The sequence below is a fragment of the Cyprinus carpio genome, chromosome A8, assembly GCF_018340385.1.
Source record: "Cyprinus carpio isolate SPL01 chromosome A8, ASM1834038v1, whole genome shotgun sequence".
Classification (NCBI taxonomy): Eukaryota; Metazoa; Chordata; class Actinopteri; order Cypriniformes; family Cyprinidae; genus Cyprinus; species Cyprinus carpio.
The window spans coordinates 8,968,691-8,987,475 of NC_056579.1; the positions used below are offsets into that span (position 1 = coordinate 8,968,691).

The 18,785-nt window shown below is 36.9% G+C and overlaps 1 protein-coding gene across 2 annotated transcripts in view; it reads right to left on the bottom strand.

Moving 5' to 3' along the window:
- Positions 1 to 18,105, bottom strand: part of prkcz (protein kinase C, zeta) — a 107,606-nt gene extending 89,501 nt beyond the window's left edge. The window contains exons 1-5 of one of the 2 annotated variants that reach the window (XM_042761961.1): positions 17,744 to 18,105; positions 17,526 to 17,644; positions 9,387 to 9,508; positions 8,643 to 8,732; positions 8,258 to 8,308 (exon numbers count right to left, since the gene is read on the bottom strand). In XM_042761961.1, coding sequence (XP_042617895.1) covers positions 8,258 to 8,308; positions 8,643 to 8,732; positions 9,387 to 9,508; positions 17,526 to 17,596 — 334 coding nt within the window. In that variant the 5' untranslated portion in view covers positions 17,597 to 17,644; positions 17,744 to 18,105. Of the gene's footprint in view, positions 1 to 8,257; positions 8,309 to 8,642; positions 8,733 to 9,386; positions 9,509 to 17,525 lie in introns of both variants that reach the window. The other variant, XM_042761960.1, reaches the window with a different exon arrangement.
- Positions 18,106 to 18,785: the final 680 nt, after the last annotated feature.

Here is an 18,785-nt window from a genome sequence, read left to right on the forward strand (position 1 = left end):
GTTCTGTTGCTCCCTGCGTGCAGTCGTTACAGCTGGCTGTCCTTGTATAGGCTGCGTCCTCGATGGACGGATGGATGGATGGAGGGATGTTTCTATCAGGAACGGGCGACTCTGCTGGAAGCCTTAATTGAAATGGGCGGCACAGACAAAAGGAGGAAGTTCCTGTAACACAGACGGATATTTTGCTATGGTGCCTGGCTCTGCTCTGCACTCTTTGCCTCTTCTCTCTATTATTTCACTCTCTTGGCCTGTTCTCTCTCTTTCCCTCTCTCATCCTTTTGTCAGGGTGTAGCTGGGTCCCCAGAGAGCCGGTGGCAAACAGCTGAGGGGTTTTGTGGAAAACATGGCGTGGAGCGGGAGGGTGACTGGAGCGGAGCATCGGCCTGGATGGTGAAAGAGCTTAGTGTGTGGTGAATGAGGAGGAGGGGAAGAGGAGAACGGGGGATGGAGTGTCTGATAATGGCAGGGACTGTTTGCTAATTAGTGGTCATTTGAACAAACCCTAACTCAAAGTACTACATTTTGCCACTTACTGTGCACAGATATGAATGATACATCGACTCAAACAGATTGTTGAGAAAAAGCCTTTTTAAGTGAGTTGCATGGTGGATGATAAATTAGGTGAAAATACTGAGTGAAAAAGAAAAAGAATCTGAGTGACATCACATCATAAAGGCTTGGAAGTGGGTTCTCGTGAGCAACCACCTAGAACAACCTAGCAACTGCACAGTTATGAGCTAAAACACTTCAGCAACCATAGCAACACCCTAGCAACCACTTGACAAACAAACACTTTCTTCAAAAAATGGCAAATTATATATATATTTGGCTAGCCAAAAAAATATTACTCTTCTTGAAAAAAAAAACACATATATAAATAAATTAAAAAGAAAATATTAAAAAGTAAAATTTTTAGGCATCAAAACCTTTTAATGTGCATTAGCGGAAAAAAAATATTTATTTTGAGATATGAAAAAAAAAAATTTTTTTTGAGATTTGATTTTTTTATTAAAGATATTTTTGTCAGAATTAAATCAACATTACATGACTAAAAAATAATGGAATCTACATTTAAAAAATGTCCAGTGTCAGCTAATATACAATATTGAGAGACGTGGATAAATTGGAAAATTTCTAATATCAGTTTGGGTAATTTTTGTATATCTGTATTCAGTAATTTCCACAGTCCTGATGAGGTTAGCCACTCATAACAGAGATCTTTTGCATATAAAATCAAGGAAATTAATAAATAATAATAATTACAAAAGTAAAGAATATATGCCCTTTAAAATTATTAACTAATTATATTATTAATTGTCTTATTTAAATGAAATAAAAAAAATCTGGGGGGGAAAAATGTGAATAAATGTGCAGTGTAAATTATAGCTCTAAGAAATAACCCAATTTTTGATATTAAACAAACAGTGAGTGTTTGCAACCACTGACAGAATCAACAGACTCAAGAGACAGCTGTGAAAACCCTGAGAAGACTTTGAGATCAGTGATTAAACTGACAGGGCCCCCTCCTACACACCTCAGCACAGAGAGATCGAGCTCAGTTATCTGAAGATGTCTTCCTCACACTGTCAACAACCACTAGCAAACAAGAAATGCTGCAGAGCAATATTATTTGTCACTTTAAAACAACAGTTCACCCAAAAATTACATGCCATCATTTATAATCTTCACATTCTTTTAGTCATACACTGTTTAAATATTTTAATGTTTTTTTGTCCATACAATTAAAGTCAATGGGGTCCAAAAAATGTGGAACAACATGAGGGTGAGTAAATGATTTCAGAATGTTTGTTTCTTGGTGAACTATCTCTATTTATTGTATGGCTTCAAAAGACTTGGTATTTAGTCATTTAAATGCCTAGTCACAAGCCCTAAAAGGCTTTACCTGGATTCTGTGGAAAAAGTCTGGGAAAATAGCAGCCATGATTAGTGAAGCAAATTATACCTTAATAAAAGGTTATAATTCTTTGTCCCTACAACACTGTACCAGAGCAGCTCTAGGTTACTGAGCTTTCATGCACGATGTGAATAACTAACCTTGCATAGTAATAAGCCCAGACCAATTCCACACAACAGTAGGCAGCTGAACCTGAGGTCTTTACACTGTCAAATCACAAAGTCGCTTTCAATCCCTGTCCAGCACTACTGCATCACGCATCAGTGGCGTGTGCTGGACGTCTGAAATGAGGGGGCCGAAGTCCCTTCAGGGGGGTTTGTCTAATAAATTCATGTTCCTTTTGATGTTCATCTGGGTTAAACACCTTACATCATCAACAAGAAACCAATGCTAAAACATTTTGTATGTATAAATTAGCATATTATTTATTTAAACCAAGGCATAAGGTTGATGTGTTTTTAAACATTTTTTATATTTTTTCAAAAATAATAACTATACAAATGCAGTAAAATGTCATTTTTATTTGTTACTACTACTAATTGTTATGGGACAGTATTATTAAAACCCACTTTCTTTTAGTGAATAAAAAAGGTACCAGTAAACATCACAAATGTATTGTTTGTGACAGGAATGAAGGTACTGCTAAAATCCAGCTCATTCATTTAAAAAGCTCAGATCATCATTTTAAGTAATTTATCAATTTGGGAGAAAAATCTAATTGCAACTTAAAAAAAATAAATAAATAATAATTATAATAAATGCAATTAAATTTTTTTTTTTTCAGATTTGCTGTGCTTGTTTGTAGGGACCTTAAAATTGTGATCTTGGGATATCAATATGACTAATAATAATAATTATTATTATTGTTGTTGTTGCTGCTGCTGTTAATTAAATATTTTAAAAATTATTATTATTATTATTATATAAGAAGAAATTACCACAGAAATTAAAATTACATTGAACCATAAATAATAAATAACAAATGAAAATATTACTAATGTAATATTTCACTGTAAAATTAACATTAAAGTAATAAAATATATTTTAAAACTGTAAAATGACAATGCAATATTCATGGCTGACTTAATTTGTATCATTTGTAAATGTTAAACCATTAAAAGCCCTTAACGCTTCTTATTTGCTGACAACAGCTGGTTTATAAGCGCTTCTCATTACAAGTTTGGGAAGATGTTTGGTGCATGTTATGTTCCCAAATGCACATTACAAACAAACCAAAGTCATATGCTTCACTCTGAAACACACAGTGCATATATTTATTAAATCAAATCACAGCCTATAAGACTACATAATAACACTAAACCATATCGAGATTTTGGTTTTATCACGATTAAAGGTCACCTTAAAAAAAAGGTACTTTAAACACTGCATTATCTCATAAAACATTTGTTTTATTTATACTGTCAATTATGTTCTTTTATGAAACGGCACTGCCTCTCTTGCCACCTCTGAGAGAGCACCCAACAACAACAAATGTGGCACAAACTGCTGACAAGGAGAGAAAAAAGGTGGACCAGAATGGAAACAAACGCAGACAGAAAAGTTAACAGCCTGCCACAAGTCATTATGTACCTACAGAACAGCAATCAAAGGGGTCAGACCAACACTCCTCATGTACAAACTACACAAGATCACATTCACAGTGTACTGAAGGCATCATTCAGACAAAAAACAGAAATGCAAGGTACTTTCATCTGTATGTAATGCAAAGCAAAACACACACACACACACACACACACACAACTACACAAAGCATATTAGGAGCATTCCTCATACATATAAACACATTCAAGATGCACCAGGGAACCATTAATACACAACTCTCTCTCACACACACAAATGTTGCAGATGGCATCTATCATGCTTGTGCCATAGGCGAGGATGATCGTGAATTCATAACGCTTTCAGGAAAGGAGCGGCCGTACTGTGCACAAGGTCCTGACTCAGCAGTTTAGCCCCATCTGGCCTTCAGGGCAGTAAAAGTGCACATTAACACAGGATTACTGTGCAGTTACCAAAGTGCTATAGAGTCCCACTGAGTGATGCCATGTTTTTCACCATAAAATTTCACCTTAACAACAATAAAACTGAATCTATTATCCTTTTACAAGATCTCGAAGAAATAATTCATCTAAAAATAAAAAAATTACATTATTTACTTTTCCTCATGTTATTTCAAACACATATAACTTTATATATATATATATATATATATATACGTATATATATATATATATATACACACGTGTATATATATATATATATATACACGTTATATATATATATATATATATATATATACATAAATATATATATATATATATATATATATATACACATAAATATATATACATAAATATATATATACATAAATATATATATACATAAATATATATACATAAATATATATATATATATATATATATATATATATATATATATATATATATATCTTCCAAGTCAAGTCACTTTATTGTCACATCACCACAGCACATGTGCCTTGGTGAGTGAAATTCTTGGGAGCGTGCACCAGAAATTGCAGAAACAGTTAACATATAACCATACAGACTTCAACAGGTGAAAATATGCAATATGCACATACATATAGTCAGTACACACAGTGTACTATTGGACATACTTACAGTTAGCACTACACATTTTACGCAATATGTACATACATACAGTTAGCACTACACATTATACACTATACACAGAATGTACACATTCTAGATTATGTAGACATATATACGCATGAAAATATGCTAAGTGTACGTGGGCTGGATACAGAAATGTTATGGATGTGCATTGGATGGAATCCAGTGGTAGCAGGTAGATTATTGTGTTAAATAGTTCGGTGTTGAACTGTCAAAGTTAAAGTGCAGTGTGTGGCATACCATATTGTGGAGTATGCTGTAGGGTGTATTAGTTCAGACTGTTCATAAGTCGGATAGCCTGAGGGAAAAAGCTATCCCTCAGTCGGCTAGTGCGGGATCGGATGCTGCGGAGACGTCTTCCTGAGGGCAGCAGAGAGAGCAGTCTGTGGGAAGGATGGCTGGAGTCACTGATGATCCTCCGGGACTTCCTTATACACCGCCTGGTGTAGATGTCCTGGAGGGAGGGAAGCTCACCTCCAACAATGTGGCTGGCAGTTCGCACGACCCTTTTCAGAGCTTTGCGGTTGCCAGCGGTGCTGTTTCCAAACCAGGCAGTGATGCAGCCCGTCAGGATGCTCTCTATAGTGCAGGTGTAGAACGATCTGAGGATGCTGGGGCTCATTCCAAACTTCCTCAGCCGTCTCAGGAAGAAGAGGCGTTGATGTGCCTTCTTCAGCACTGCATCAGTGTGTGTAGACCAGGTGAGATCCTCACTGATGTTAACACCGAGGAACTTGAAGCTGCTTACCCGCTCCACAGGTGTCTTGTCGATGGTGATGGGTGTGTGTTCTCTGCTCTGTCTCCTGAAATCCACCACCAGCTCCTTGGTCTTGTCGATGTTGAGTGAGAGGTGGTTGTCCTGACACCATTTAGTCAGGGTGCTCACCTCCTCTCTGTAGGCCGTCTCATCGTTGTCGGTGATCAGGCCTATCACCGTTGTGTCATCAGCGAATTTGATGATGACGTTGGAGCTGTGTGTGGCTGTACAGTCATGTGTGTACAGGGAGTACAGGAGCGGGCTGAGGACACAGCCCTGAGGAGCACCAGTGTTGAGGGTCAGCGGGGATGAAGTGTTTTTGCCCATTCTGACCACCTGGCTTCTGCCTGTTAGGAAGTCCAGGATCCAGCTGCACAGAGATCTGTTTAGTCCCAGAGTCTGGAGCTTCGCAACAAGTGTGGCAGGCACTATGGTGTTTAAATGCTGAGCTGTAGTCCACAAACAGCATTCTCACATAGGTGTTCTTATTTTCCAGGTGGGAGAGAGCAGTGTGTAGAGTGAAAGCAATAGCATCGTCTATAGAACGTTTGCTAGGATATGCAAATTGTAGCGGATCCAGTGAGGCAGGCAGCACAGAGCAGATGTAGTCTCTGACGAGTCTCTCAAAACACTTACTGAAGATGGGTGTGAGAGCAACAGGCCTCCAGTCATTCAAGCATGTGATTTTATTTTTCTTTGGTATGGGCACGATGGTGGATTTTTTGAAGCACGAGGGAACCACAGAGAGAGAGAGGGAGAGGTTGAAAATGTCTGTAAAAACACCGGCTAGCTGGAATGCGCATGCTCGGAGCACACGGCCTGGGATGCCATCAGGACCCGCTGCCTTGCGGATATTCACCCGTCGGAAGGATCGGGTTACATCCGCGACAGAGACGGAGAGTGCACTCACCTCTTCTGCAGCAGCTGCGGGAGCGCTCTCTGTGTGGGCGGTGTTGTGAGCCTCGAAACGAGCATAAAAGTTATTCAGCTCGTCCGGTAGAGAGGCGGCAATGTTCACAGTAGCTGGTTTGTTCCCTTTAAAGTCTGTGATTTTATTGATTCCCTGCCACATGCCTCTTGCATCGCTGGTGTTGAATTGTTCTTCAACTTTTTTTTTTGTATTGTCTTTTTGCGGCTTTGATGGATTTCCTGAGATCGTAACTGGCTTGTTTGCGATCATCAGCGTTTCCGGATTTAAAAGCGGATGTCCGCGCTGACAAGGCTGCTCGAACATCGCTATTAATCCACGGTTTTTGGTTGGGGTAGATGTGGATTGTTTTTTGTCGGCACTACATCTTCTACACACTTCCTGATGAAACACGTTACAGTTTCTGAGTACGCCTCTATGTCGTCATCAGACGCTGCCCGGAAACATGTCCCAGTCCACGTGATCAAAAACAGTCTTGTAGTATAGCGTCTGATTGGTCCGACCAGCACTGAATTGTCCTGAGGGCGGGTGCTTCCCGTTTCAGTTTCTGCCTATAAGCAGGCAGCAGCAGAATGGAAGAGTGATCCGATTTGCCGAAAGGTGGGCGTGGGAGAGATTTGTAGGCGTCCCGGAAAGGAGAGTAGCAGTGGTCCAGTACACGATCACCACGCGTGTTGATGGTGATGTGTTGAAAATATTTCGGAGCTATTGTTCTGAAGTTGGCTTTGTTAAAGTCCCCCATAACAATAAACGCTGCATCTGGGTACGCGGTTTCCTGCTCACTTATATTCCCATACAGTTCCTTGAGTGCCTGGTCTGTGTTGGCTTGAGGGGGAATGTAAACAGCGGTGATTATGACCGCTGTGAATTCCCTCGGTAGCCAGAATGGTCGACACAGAAGCATATGAAATTCCAGATCAGGGGAGCAGAAGGATTTAATAGAGTGTAGGTTCCTTTCATCACACCACGAGTTGTTGATAAAGAAACAAACGCCCCCACCTCTGCTTTTCCCTGTGAGCTCTTTCGTTCTGTCCGAGCGGTGCACGGAGAACCCCGTAAGCTCGATGGCTGAGTCTGGAACCACTGCAGACATCCAGGTTTCTGTGAGGCAAATAATGCAGCAGTCCCTTGTTTCTCGTTGGTATGAGATACGTGCCCGCAGTTCGCAAAGTTTGTTGTCCAGTGACTGAACGTTAGCCAGCAAAATGGATGGGAGAGGAGGTCGGAGGGGATGACGTCTGAGTCTGACGAGGACGCCGGCTCTCTTTCCTCTTTTCCGGCGGCGTTTCCTCGGTCGCGCCCGCGCAGCCCAGACAAAGGGCTCTGATGCGGTGTCTGTAAAACAAAGCGCCGGCGTTCAAGAACTCAAAGTCCGGTTTGCGTTCCGCGACGTAGGAACCGATGTTCAGAAGCGTGTGTCTATCGTAGACAGTTATACAAACAACATCCAACACGTAGAACAACAAAAAAAACAAGTAAAACAGACGAAAAAAACTGCAAAGTTTACTCGGAGCTCGCAACACGGCCGCCATGCTCGGCGCCATCTTGGATACATATATATATATATATATATATATATATATATATATATATATATATATATATATATATATATATATATAAGTGAGACCACTTTAATTTTGTGTGAAATTCTCTTTTTGTGTTCCATGGAAGAAAAAAAAAAGCACATACAGGTTTGGAACAACATCAGGGTGAGTAAATGTTTCTGATGAACTATTCTGTTAACATCACAAAGTCATAAATTTATAGAGGTTGTTAAACAGTTGTTTAACAGTGAGCTGTTAAACAAGACAAAGGGGGAAAAGTAAATGCACAGATCAAAACTATTCCTGGGATAGACTTGAAAGAGATCACTTTAAATCGGCTTCTTGTATTGAGTGACTGTAGCAGACAGAATGACCACTTTAAACAAGGAGCACATGAAAATGTTGAAAATGGCAAGACTTTGATGACTTTCGACTCACTGTCCTCTCCTGGGCACGGCATACCGGGCTTTTCAGGAATGCTTGGGAACACTAGACAGAGAAAGAAAGGCAGAGAAGAGAGAAATGAGTATGACTCAATCCAGCTGTTTCATCTACTGTATTCAGTGTCAGCAAATGCACTTAATTGCAAATACTGCGTTTTCTAATGAAAACTGACTTTTATCAAGTGCTTTAGTTGTGTAGTGTCCACATGATATTTTGAGTGGTTTGGTGGATTTCCGCTGTGTAGTTTAAATCTGCATTCAGTTATTTATAAATAGATGGATAAAAATACAGACAGAGTAATTCTACTACTAGAACAATTAAAAATTGAATAAACAAGGGGAAAATAGGTTGATTTCAGAGGTTTTGAGTGAATGAGTACCATGCAATAGGAGTCCGGAGCACCGGTTCCGGCTGTAGATCCGGAATGCTTCCTCCAGCTCCATCTGGGATGAGATGGTACACGGGTCACCTAAAAACAAGACAACAAGGGAAACAGCAACATTAAAAAAAAAAATACAGTAAAATATCAAGGGGCAACAGGTGGCAATATTGCAGCTGTTAAAGTAAATCTTTAAAAGTTATTCCCTCTAAATAACAAATATACTCAACATTTATAGTTGATATTTATCCCAGGAGTATTCAAACTGTGACCTGGGCAGTGTTTTTTAGTATTGTTTATATACTATAGTACTATTTTAACAGTTTCAGTTTTACTTAATAATAACAACAACACTGGGCTGGAGACTTCCAGGATCATAGAGAAACTTAAAAAAAAAATGTTTTTAATATAAATAATTTATATTTATTACATTTAAATATAAATCATAAATCTAATATAATATAAACATAAATTATTTATATTTTCTGTAGGGTTCCTTGCAAGGAAATCATCATATTTAGGGGTCCCTGGTATCAAAACTTTTTAAAGTGTCTGATTTAGCTGACGTTTATATCCAAAGTGACTAAAATATTTACTCTTACCATAGGCACATAAAATCAAAATTCATCTTTTCGCATGTTCCTGGTCTTATTGTGAACAATTCATTGCACCTTGCTCTTTTTCTAAATAAATATTTCTTTTCTGCTGACGTCACTACAGCCAAAGTTCAAAGGTCATATATACCTTCATCGTCAATCCACTTGAGTGTAATTGGCATCTCCTTTCGGACCCCACACATCGTTCTCACCTCCTCATACACCTCTGTGTATGTCATGGCCAAATCCAAGTCAGAGATCAGTATGTCCCTACAAACAACAACAACAACAACAACAACAAAGACACTTAATACAAAAAGCACATCCATACAGATCTGAGAACAATTAAAATCCTTTTCTGTTTACAGGTAAATGATACAAGATTTACTCTTTTACAGTATAAAAGACCACAGCCTAAATTTGGACTTCTTTAAATGGCCTGATTCTTGACTAGTCAACAACTGTCTAGTCAATTAGTGAAGTCAACTACATTAAATCTTTTCACTTTTTTTTTGATTTTCATATTTTTAGCAGCAGTGCCACCGAATAGTCAGAAAACATCAGGAAAATATTTAGTTTTGCACATCCCTACCATCAGTGAAGCAGAGTTGTTATTTTTACTAAAACTAACCTGGTTAATAATTTTCGGTAATTGAAATAAAGTTGACATACTGTAAAATAACAAGTCAAAAGAAAACCAGAAATGTTGACTTGCCAACTAATAAAAATAAACAAATTTAGGTTGAAATACTAAAACTCAAAAACTAAATAAAAGAATGGCAAAAGCATATCTTACTATGTCTTATTCTAAATGTTCTCTGTAGCTTTAATTTGCAACACTGGCCTGAAACAGTCCCACCACAGCCAAACAAGCCACATCTGTTTGGATACACAAGAGACTTTTCTTTGAAACCTCTAGCACACAGCTGCCTAGTCTAGTCCCTGCCCCAATCTCACACTGCATAAAGGAAAGTGTTGCCTCAGAGAGAGCCAAGTAGAAGAAAACATGATTTGGTGCTGTGCTCACAGTCAGTTCAGTTCAGAGAGGGTATTTCAGTGTAGAGAAGTGCAACCAAATTACTAAGAAACAATTAAATCATCGTTGACCTCAAAGTGCCTTCTTGGGCATCAGGACTAATGTGTTTATGTGTGGATTCTACATAATCTCATATCTTTCTCTGGGGCTTAATTGCTGTTTTCCGAAGTAATTCTAAGTACTGCCTTGATACTGGAACCACTCAGTACCATATATAAAAATACTGTCATGGTGTTTCCATACCATTTTGTAATGGAATATATGGAACAATCTGCCAGTATATTGTCAATAACACAGAATAATAACTTTCATTCATAACACTAACAAATATTATTACATCAGGATAAACCAGTATTAACCTAGTTTCTCAGTTAACAGCCTGTGTCATGTCCTGTATTTGATTGAAAAACTGTATCACAGAGAGGTAAATTTGTGTAATATTGTTTAATGTTTTACACTCAATCAAACCATCCAAAGTTGTTTGTTTCAAGCATACAAATATTTTAAAGCCTACATTTAAAATTATAGAATAAAAAGTAAAAAGCTATAGAAAATCTTCACATTTACAAAAATATTCTATAAACCAGTGAATATACAGTAACCTCTGTGAAAGTCATACATATACATTGATCATCGTCAGTTATAATTTTTTATCTATTCATACAAAGAGCTTTTTTCAATTGCAATTTTTTTTTTTTTTTTTTTTTTTTTTTGTGAAAAGCTAAAGGAAAAGAAACATTTAGAAAAATAAAATAAGCCAGTGAATACAATGCATAAATCTCCCTATAATCTTAATTTTTTTTTAATTTTATCTTTATTATTATTACTTTTATTTTAAATGCTAAATTATAACTGTGGCAACAAACAGTTTTATCATGAATTATTTAATCTATAATCATTTATCATCAGTTATTATCATTTCTTTATATTTCTATATTATATTATGTAATTATACAAACAGCTTGGTTCAAATGCAATTTCTTTTCTGTTGACCTTTTATTTTTATTATTATTATTATTATTATTACTGTCATTTTACATCCTTAGTAAATGTTAATAATACTGTGTTTTTTATTATTTTTATTATTATTATTATTGTTATTTTTGTTATTTTGTATATTTTGTTAATGTTGTTTTTACTTTTTTGACTTTTCTTAACAAAAAGCTAAAGAAAAATGTGCCGTCATTTAAAAACACTGACTATTTTTTTTTTTTGGTAGATGGGAAATGTGATGTATGACAAGTCAGATATACTGTGTGTGTGTTTTCTGCTGAGATGAGCTCTGTAGCAGCTTGCCCCTCAGCGGGGGAATCTTCATCATGAGTCCATCATCTGCCACCCTGCCTTTATGGCTCCATCCGACCCCCACCATCCTCAGCGCCCATATGACTGGCTGGCACTGGAGCCAGGGGTGAAAGGATCTCCTACAGCACAACTCTTGAAAGCCTGATCAACTGATAAATGTTAGGAGTCCCTGGAGCAGCTGCCATTTGGATGGCGCCTCTCTCGGCACTGACGCAACTGAAGAGGCAGGGAGGGAAATTAAATTCCAGAGCGAGCCATGTGAAACATTTCTGATTGACTTTAATAAGTGCTAACCATCCCAGAGGATGCCAACAGTTAAATAAAGTAATTTCAGAAGTGTTAATTTCTCACTCCATATTAAAGCAGAGAGGAGTGGTACTGAAATAGATGAGACAGACAGAAAAAGCGTAAGTGTGGCAATAATGTTATTTGCACTGAATAAAAGGGGAGTGGAGGTGATAAATAAAGATTTTCTGGGTTAATTATATGTCTAAATTTGTGAATGATCAGTCATCACACATGAATTTGGCATTTCGCTCTGAAACAGCATAACGATTGCAACTTAAACGTTTGACAAAGGTGAGAGCCTACAGCTATCACAAGTTCAACATAAACTCCTTTGAGGAAAACACTTCAGAGATTCAGCAGAGATTCAAGACAGACACACCTCTCCTGAAAAAAAAAATTTGCAATGGAGGTTCTAATCAGGGAATTTAACAAATTTATTTATTTAACAAAAGCAGCGAAACCTTTTTTACGATGCATAATAATCATTTAACATAAAAAAAACTGCAAGAAACACTAACAAAAAGTACTGTATGGTTCTATCATGGTGTCTTGGATAAGAATAATAGTTGAAAACTTGGTTTTTGGATGAAACGTTGACCTTTGTGACCCGTCCCCATCCAAAAAGTTACAATTAATAATACTACAAAAATGTCAACAGACCCCTACATTCAGCCCTTTCTGAACAAAAGAATGTTAAATATAATGATGAACGTAGTATATGAAGTTAGAAATGAACACTATTTATTAAATTAATCAAAAAGTGACATTAAAGATAAATAAGTGTAACAAAATGATTTCTATTTTAAATAAATGTTGTTCTTTTGATCTTACGTTAATCAAAAAATGAATAAAATAAAGGATGCATGATATTATCTGACCAATATTGGAATCGGCCAATAATGGCTTTAAATGTAAATATCGGCATCGGCCTGATATGAAAAATTAGACTGATATGTCTTGCCGATAAGAGGAATATATTAACTCACATGTGCTCAGGGTGTGCTAGCGATTAGATCACGTCAGCATTGTGGCTCATTCTTGAAGCAAAGTTTTGCCTGAATGGTGATTAGATTCACTGTTTTGAATCGCTGCATTTTATCTGTGAAAGCACGTACAGAATGACACCTTTGGTGTATGACAGAGTAAACAATAAAAGCACGTGCATCAGCGGCAGCCTCCCCCGTGTCCTAATGCCCGCTCAGTAAGGAGTTTTAATTCCGTAGGGGGTGCTGTTGGCCTACTTTTAATTAAAGGGGTCATATGATGCGATTTCAAGTTTTCCTTTCTCTTTTGGAGTGTTACAAGCTGTTTGTGAATATATAAGATCCATAAAGTTGCAAAGACTAAAGTCTCAAACCCAAAGAGATATTCTTAATTAAATTTTAGACTCATCAAGGCCTTTCAAAAACGCTTAGTTTAAACACGCCCCCACATGTCTATGTCACGATGTGGGAAGATTTGCATAACCCTGCCCAAATGTTCACGCAAAGAAAGAAGGTGTTACTTTTATTCTCACTGTTGCCGCCGACTAACCAAAATTAAAAATAATTATATATCGGCATCGGCTATCGGCCAAAATGGGTTGAAAATTATCGGCATATCGGATATCAGCAAAATCCATCATGGTTCCCACAAAAATATTAAGCAGCACAACTTCATAATAATAAGAAATATTTCCTGAGTAGCACCAAATTAGAATGATTTCTTAAGAATCATGTGACATGACTAACGGTTAATAATAAAAAAGCTATTTTAAAAAAATTTAATTTTAAATTGCAATATTAAAAAACTTTCAATTTTAATAATATACACAATATTTTTGTTTTTAGTTTATGTTTGATCAAATAAATTGCAGCCTTGATGAGCAACAGAAACTTAAAATAATAATAAAATATAATAAATTCTTGATTAATTCATTAAAAAAATGTTACCGTCACAAAAAGAGTTTAGAATTCTGAAATGTTATGTTTGGCAAAATTCCACAACTGAACAGAGGTTCCAGAACTGTGGCGATTCTGAAACTCTCTTTTAGAACTAAATCTTTGGTTCCACAGTAAACAGATACTACAGTACATGTGTGGCCTGACCCTTTTTTTTTTTGGTATTAAAAACCCTTGGATGAGCTGTGTTTTATTTTTGTGTAGTTTTGGGTAACCGCTGTAGCTCATATGCATAGGCTTAATCATCTTGAACACACCCTGCTCATTTCTGATTGAGTAACCAGACTCAACCATAAAAGACACCTGAAATAGTACAAGTAGCCCCTGAGAAAGCCCACACAAGAGATGGAGCTCAGTGAATTTAAACAACGCCCTGTCTACATAGAATAATGTCATTAGATTCAGATCTGGATATGTGGTATATTCAAATTCACACAGACTAGATTTGCATGAAGAGAAGTGCTTAGAATGTTAATGTGTTATGATGTTACTGAGCTCTAAACTTAGCACTGAAATTTTAGAATTCAAACACAGAGTTCAGGGAATTTAAGGCCTATTCACACTCAATGTTTTCTTCTCAGCGAGTTCAGACTACATTTCTGAAGTGCATTCAGATGTCTCACTTAAATGCATTAAAAAAAAAAAAAAAAAAAAAACATGAGACATGAGTAACATGAGAACTGTGATAATATTATAAAGTTTCACTTGTGGTTTCACCTTCTGTATGTGATTCATGACCAGTGAGCATTGTCTACAGTGCTCTACAGTCTGTGTGGTTGCTATAGCAAATCAAATCTCTCTAAACCTCTAGAGTCCTGGACTATAGTTCAGAAGTGGAAATGGAAATAAGAAATACTTGCCAAGTTCAATTCCCACTTAGCACGGCAGGCTGCTGATGGTTCAGTAAAGTGTTTACACTTTTTGACTTTTTCAGTCATTGTTCAAAGTTAATGATTCAGTGTATTACTGAAAAGTTAAACTGATGGTTTGTTTATGGTTAATCACAGAATCATTCAAATTTAGCAATTTAGTTTGGGGAAATGTCATATGTCAGAAAACATATGTCAGCAAATCCAAACCTGCAAAATGATTGACATGCAGAAAGCATTTCTGATTGGCTAAAAAAAAAAAGTCCAGGCCCCTCTCCTGACACTGTTTAGCCATTTGCATAGCCTAGGGCTGTCAATGAGACACCAATTTCATTATATGTCAGATAATAAGGACATTTTATGCATAGTAAAACAGCCTCAACGCACTTTATATGAGCATGATAAACCTCTGTCTATTCAAAATCTACAAAGCTACCAAATGTGACACTTCCAGTGACTAACAGGGTCAACAATGTTGAGTATCCAGTAATTCCCCCTTCTGAGATGAGCTATTTAAAACAGTCTAATCTCTCTCTTGATTGCTCAACAATGAAACATCTTGGACTGAGACTTAGAGCCCTATGCTCGAATAAACAGTGCCTGGATTCTGTGAAAAAAGAGCCATTGTTGTAGCTTTTAACTTGTTGCTAGGCAACTGCCTGGCTCAGGTTGGCACCTTGTCATCAAGATTTCTGTCCTGCCTGGTGTTAACTTTCTCTAAAATATTTTTAGAAGTGGGAATCACCAAGGCTTTCAAAACGCTCCGAAAAGCCTGACCCAAATTCAGAGAGCTATTTACACACTCATGTAAGAGAGAAATTCACACTTCCACAGACACCGAGGAACTCTTCACTTCCTGTAGCAGGTTCATTGGCACACCATCAGGTAATTGTGCTCTTGAATCAAAACTCTACTGTATCACCACCCACTGAAACAGCAGGACATAATATGTAAAGCACATCTATGCAGTTAAAAAATAAGTTATGGTGCATTATCTTATGCTTTTATCTGACAAATGCTTGTAAAATATTCATATTCCTTAAAAACAACCAGTCTGTAGATGAGTATTAATATAACATAAAGTGAAGAAACTATTTTCCTCATTATTTGACAACGCAAATAAGTCATGAAGTTAAATACTATATTTCAAACAAAAGAGTAAAATACAATCATACACTGCTGATTTCATTTTTCTCCATGTAAAATAGCATAAATATCACCTAAACGACCAAATTTGATCGGTACCTTCTCCTCTAATTCATGGTGTGAAAGTTAATATTACTGCCAGTTGTCACCAAAATAAGGGTTAAAGGGATAGTTCACCCAAAAATGAATGAGGGTGAGTAACTGATATTTTGGGGTTATAGAATTTTTAATAAATAATGAAAAAATGTGAATTTTTGAGTGAATTCCTTAAAGGGAAAGTTCACCCAAAAATGAAAATTCTGTCATAATTTACTCACCTTGAATATCTTTCATCTGTTGGTTGCTGGTAGCCATCACAGTATTTTTTTCCATGGCTACCACCAACTTTTTTGTTACCAACATTCTTTAAAATATCTTCTTTTGTGTTCAGCAGTTGAAAGAATTTCATACAGGTTTGGAACAACATGAGGGTGAGTGAATCAAGACAAAACGTTCATATTTTGGGTGAACTTTCCCTTTAAGAACGCTATTACGACACAGAGGTTTCGAAATGAATCTATATCATTCACATTGTTAACTAAAGGGTGGGCGTATGGTGTTATTTATCAGCTGCTGTGCACTGAAGCTGTTCGTCTTTGAGTGATGATTTGATTAATAACAATGATTCACGATGATGTATGCAATGCGTGTTTGAGTTATCTTGCTTACATCATGGCCACTTTCAGCCAAGGACGTCTAAATAAAATATAAAGCCTAGATTTTAAAGCCAGAAGAGGATCATCAAGTAGGAAACAATTCAATGTTGTTTAAAAAAAAAAATTTATAATGACAGAAGTCACAGTAGAGGTCCAAACCAGTCCAGTCAATTCAAGTCATGTGTAGCATCAGAAAATAAAACAAAGCTTTTGATATTTTTATAAGTAATCTACTAGATTATTTTTATGAATTATGAAGACTGAAACTTGCCTTTTATAATACTAATAAAAATCCCCTTAAAAAAAAGTATGCTACAGACAACTACATGCAATATAAAAATGAGAGGTGTGTTTAGCAACAAGTGGCAATAAGAGCACAACCTTTTGTTTATTGTACCTAATCAAAAACATACCAGCAACTTGGTCAATTGCATTTCATGGCTGATAATGTGATGTCAATATGGTGGCACCCATGAAATGCCAACCTGTTCTACTCCTAGTTAAACAAAACAACTTAGGAGTCTTCATACTTTTAATGATATATATTATTTTTTTCCAAGAATATTTATCATTTCTTTATATGTAAAACGTTTTAATTTTTATAACTGATTGCGCCTTTAAAAATAATTTGCAATATTTCATATTTAAGAGATTAAGAATATATTAAGAATTGAGATTTCAAAATAATAGAGTATTAACTAGTTTCTTCATATTGGCAAGAAAAGGCCTGGATGTTTTACGGCATGTCTGATATTGTGAACTGCATGGTTTTAAACGGCCTCACCTGACTACGTCTCTAAAATACAAAATAGGCTGTTTAAAACTCGATCTTACCTTGAAGTATTAAAACATTTAAGATGTCAAAGTCTGTCAGGTGTGGGAGTGCGTTTGCAAACATGTTGTGCTTACATTAAACTGCCAAACGCCGGGCATATTCCGACCTTTGACGCCACAACACAGCAGGCAACTCTTTAAAACATCAACCCTGTGGAAGTTTACAACACTCACCCTCCGTAATGCGCCTTTACTTTCACACATCCCGAGGGCAAATCCATCATCGATCCGTTACTGACAGGCATGACTCCAAAAGTCTTCAAACACTCTCTTGGGAGAGAAATAAACAGCCTCTGTGTATTAGAAGACGATATCAGATGTACAGTGACATAATTCCGAATGAACCGTGTAAGTGGTCAATCTTGTCCGTAATGCTGCTAATGTCACGTCACCACAGTTGAAATGATCCATATCGCGAGCGCGTCGTTCGGCTTCTTTCCGGTACGCTGGATTTTACGGTGTCTTTGCTGTGGTTACTCGTGGGGCGGAGAGACACAGAAGTATGGCTACTTCCATGTCTGGAATGGCCTCGGAATCCACCTGTTGTTCGCCTGCGCTGCCGTGGGACACTCCGTGCATGTTATGAGGCGCTGTCGCGAGGAAATGTTCCAAAGTACGCTTTATAACGTCATAACAGAACAGCGCGACGATTGTTCTATCCGCCGTGACGTCAGCAAAGAACGTGCACGGTTTATTTGCAGGTGGGTAACGGTTTGAACGGTGTGGGTCCAGCCGGTCTCTCTCTCGTTCTCTCTCTCGGTAGAGACTGAATGCTTATCCAATTAAACATAAGTAGGTCGGTGAGGGAAGAAACGGTTGTGCTCGGAACGATGCACGTGAACGAGATGAAAACTACTCCTGAACTCCTGCACTTCTTAAGAAAGTTGCAGATATAACCTTTTGGCTATAAATAGTTGAATAAACCTGTTTTGGTCGTCATTAAAAGCGCATTTTTTATTTATTATTTAATTTGATTATTATTCAATTTTTACTTAAAATATTATTAAACGAGAAATATCATTAGTGATAACCTGGTTCAATAGTGGGGGCACCACCACAATATCTTAACTATATGAATTTGGGATATAACGTAATTAAAATGAGGAAAATGATTTAGAAGTTGCATGTATTTGGTGTTTAACTTGTTTAATATTGGGGGAATGATTTATAAGTTGAAAAGTTGCTTTGTTTGAGCCGTTTAACTCTTAACTCTTTCCGGGTTAAAGTCTCTAAAGTAGTATCTGGGATTAAACGTCATTCACAAACATATTTGCATGCCTCAACAATTCATACTTTAAAGTCTTGTTTGACTCCGACCTTGAGGCTGAAATTTGTGAAGACAACCCGAGTAAATTAATTCATTGTGTGGGTTTTTATTTATTTATTTATGAATGTTTGTTTATTTTTATTTATTTATTTATTTTTACATAAATC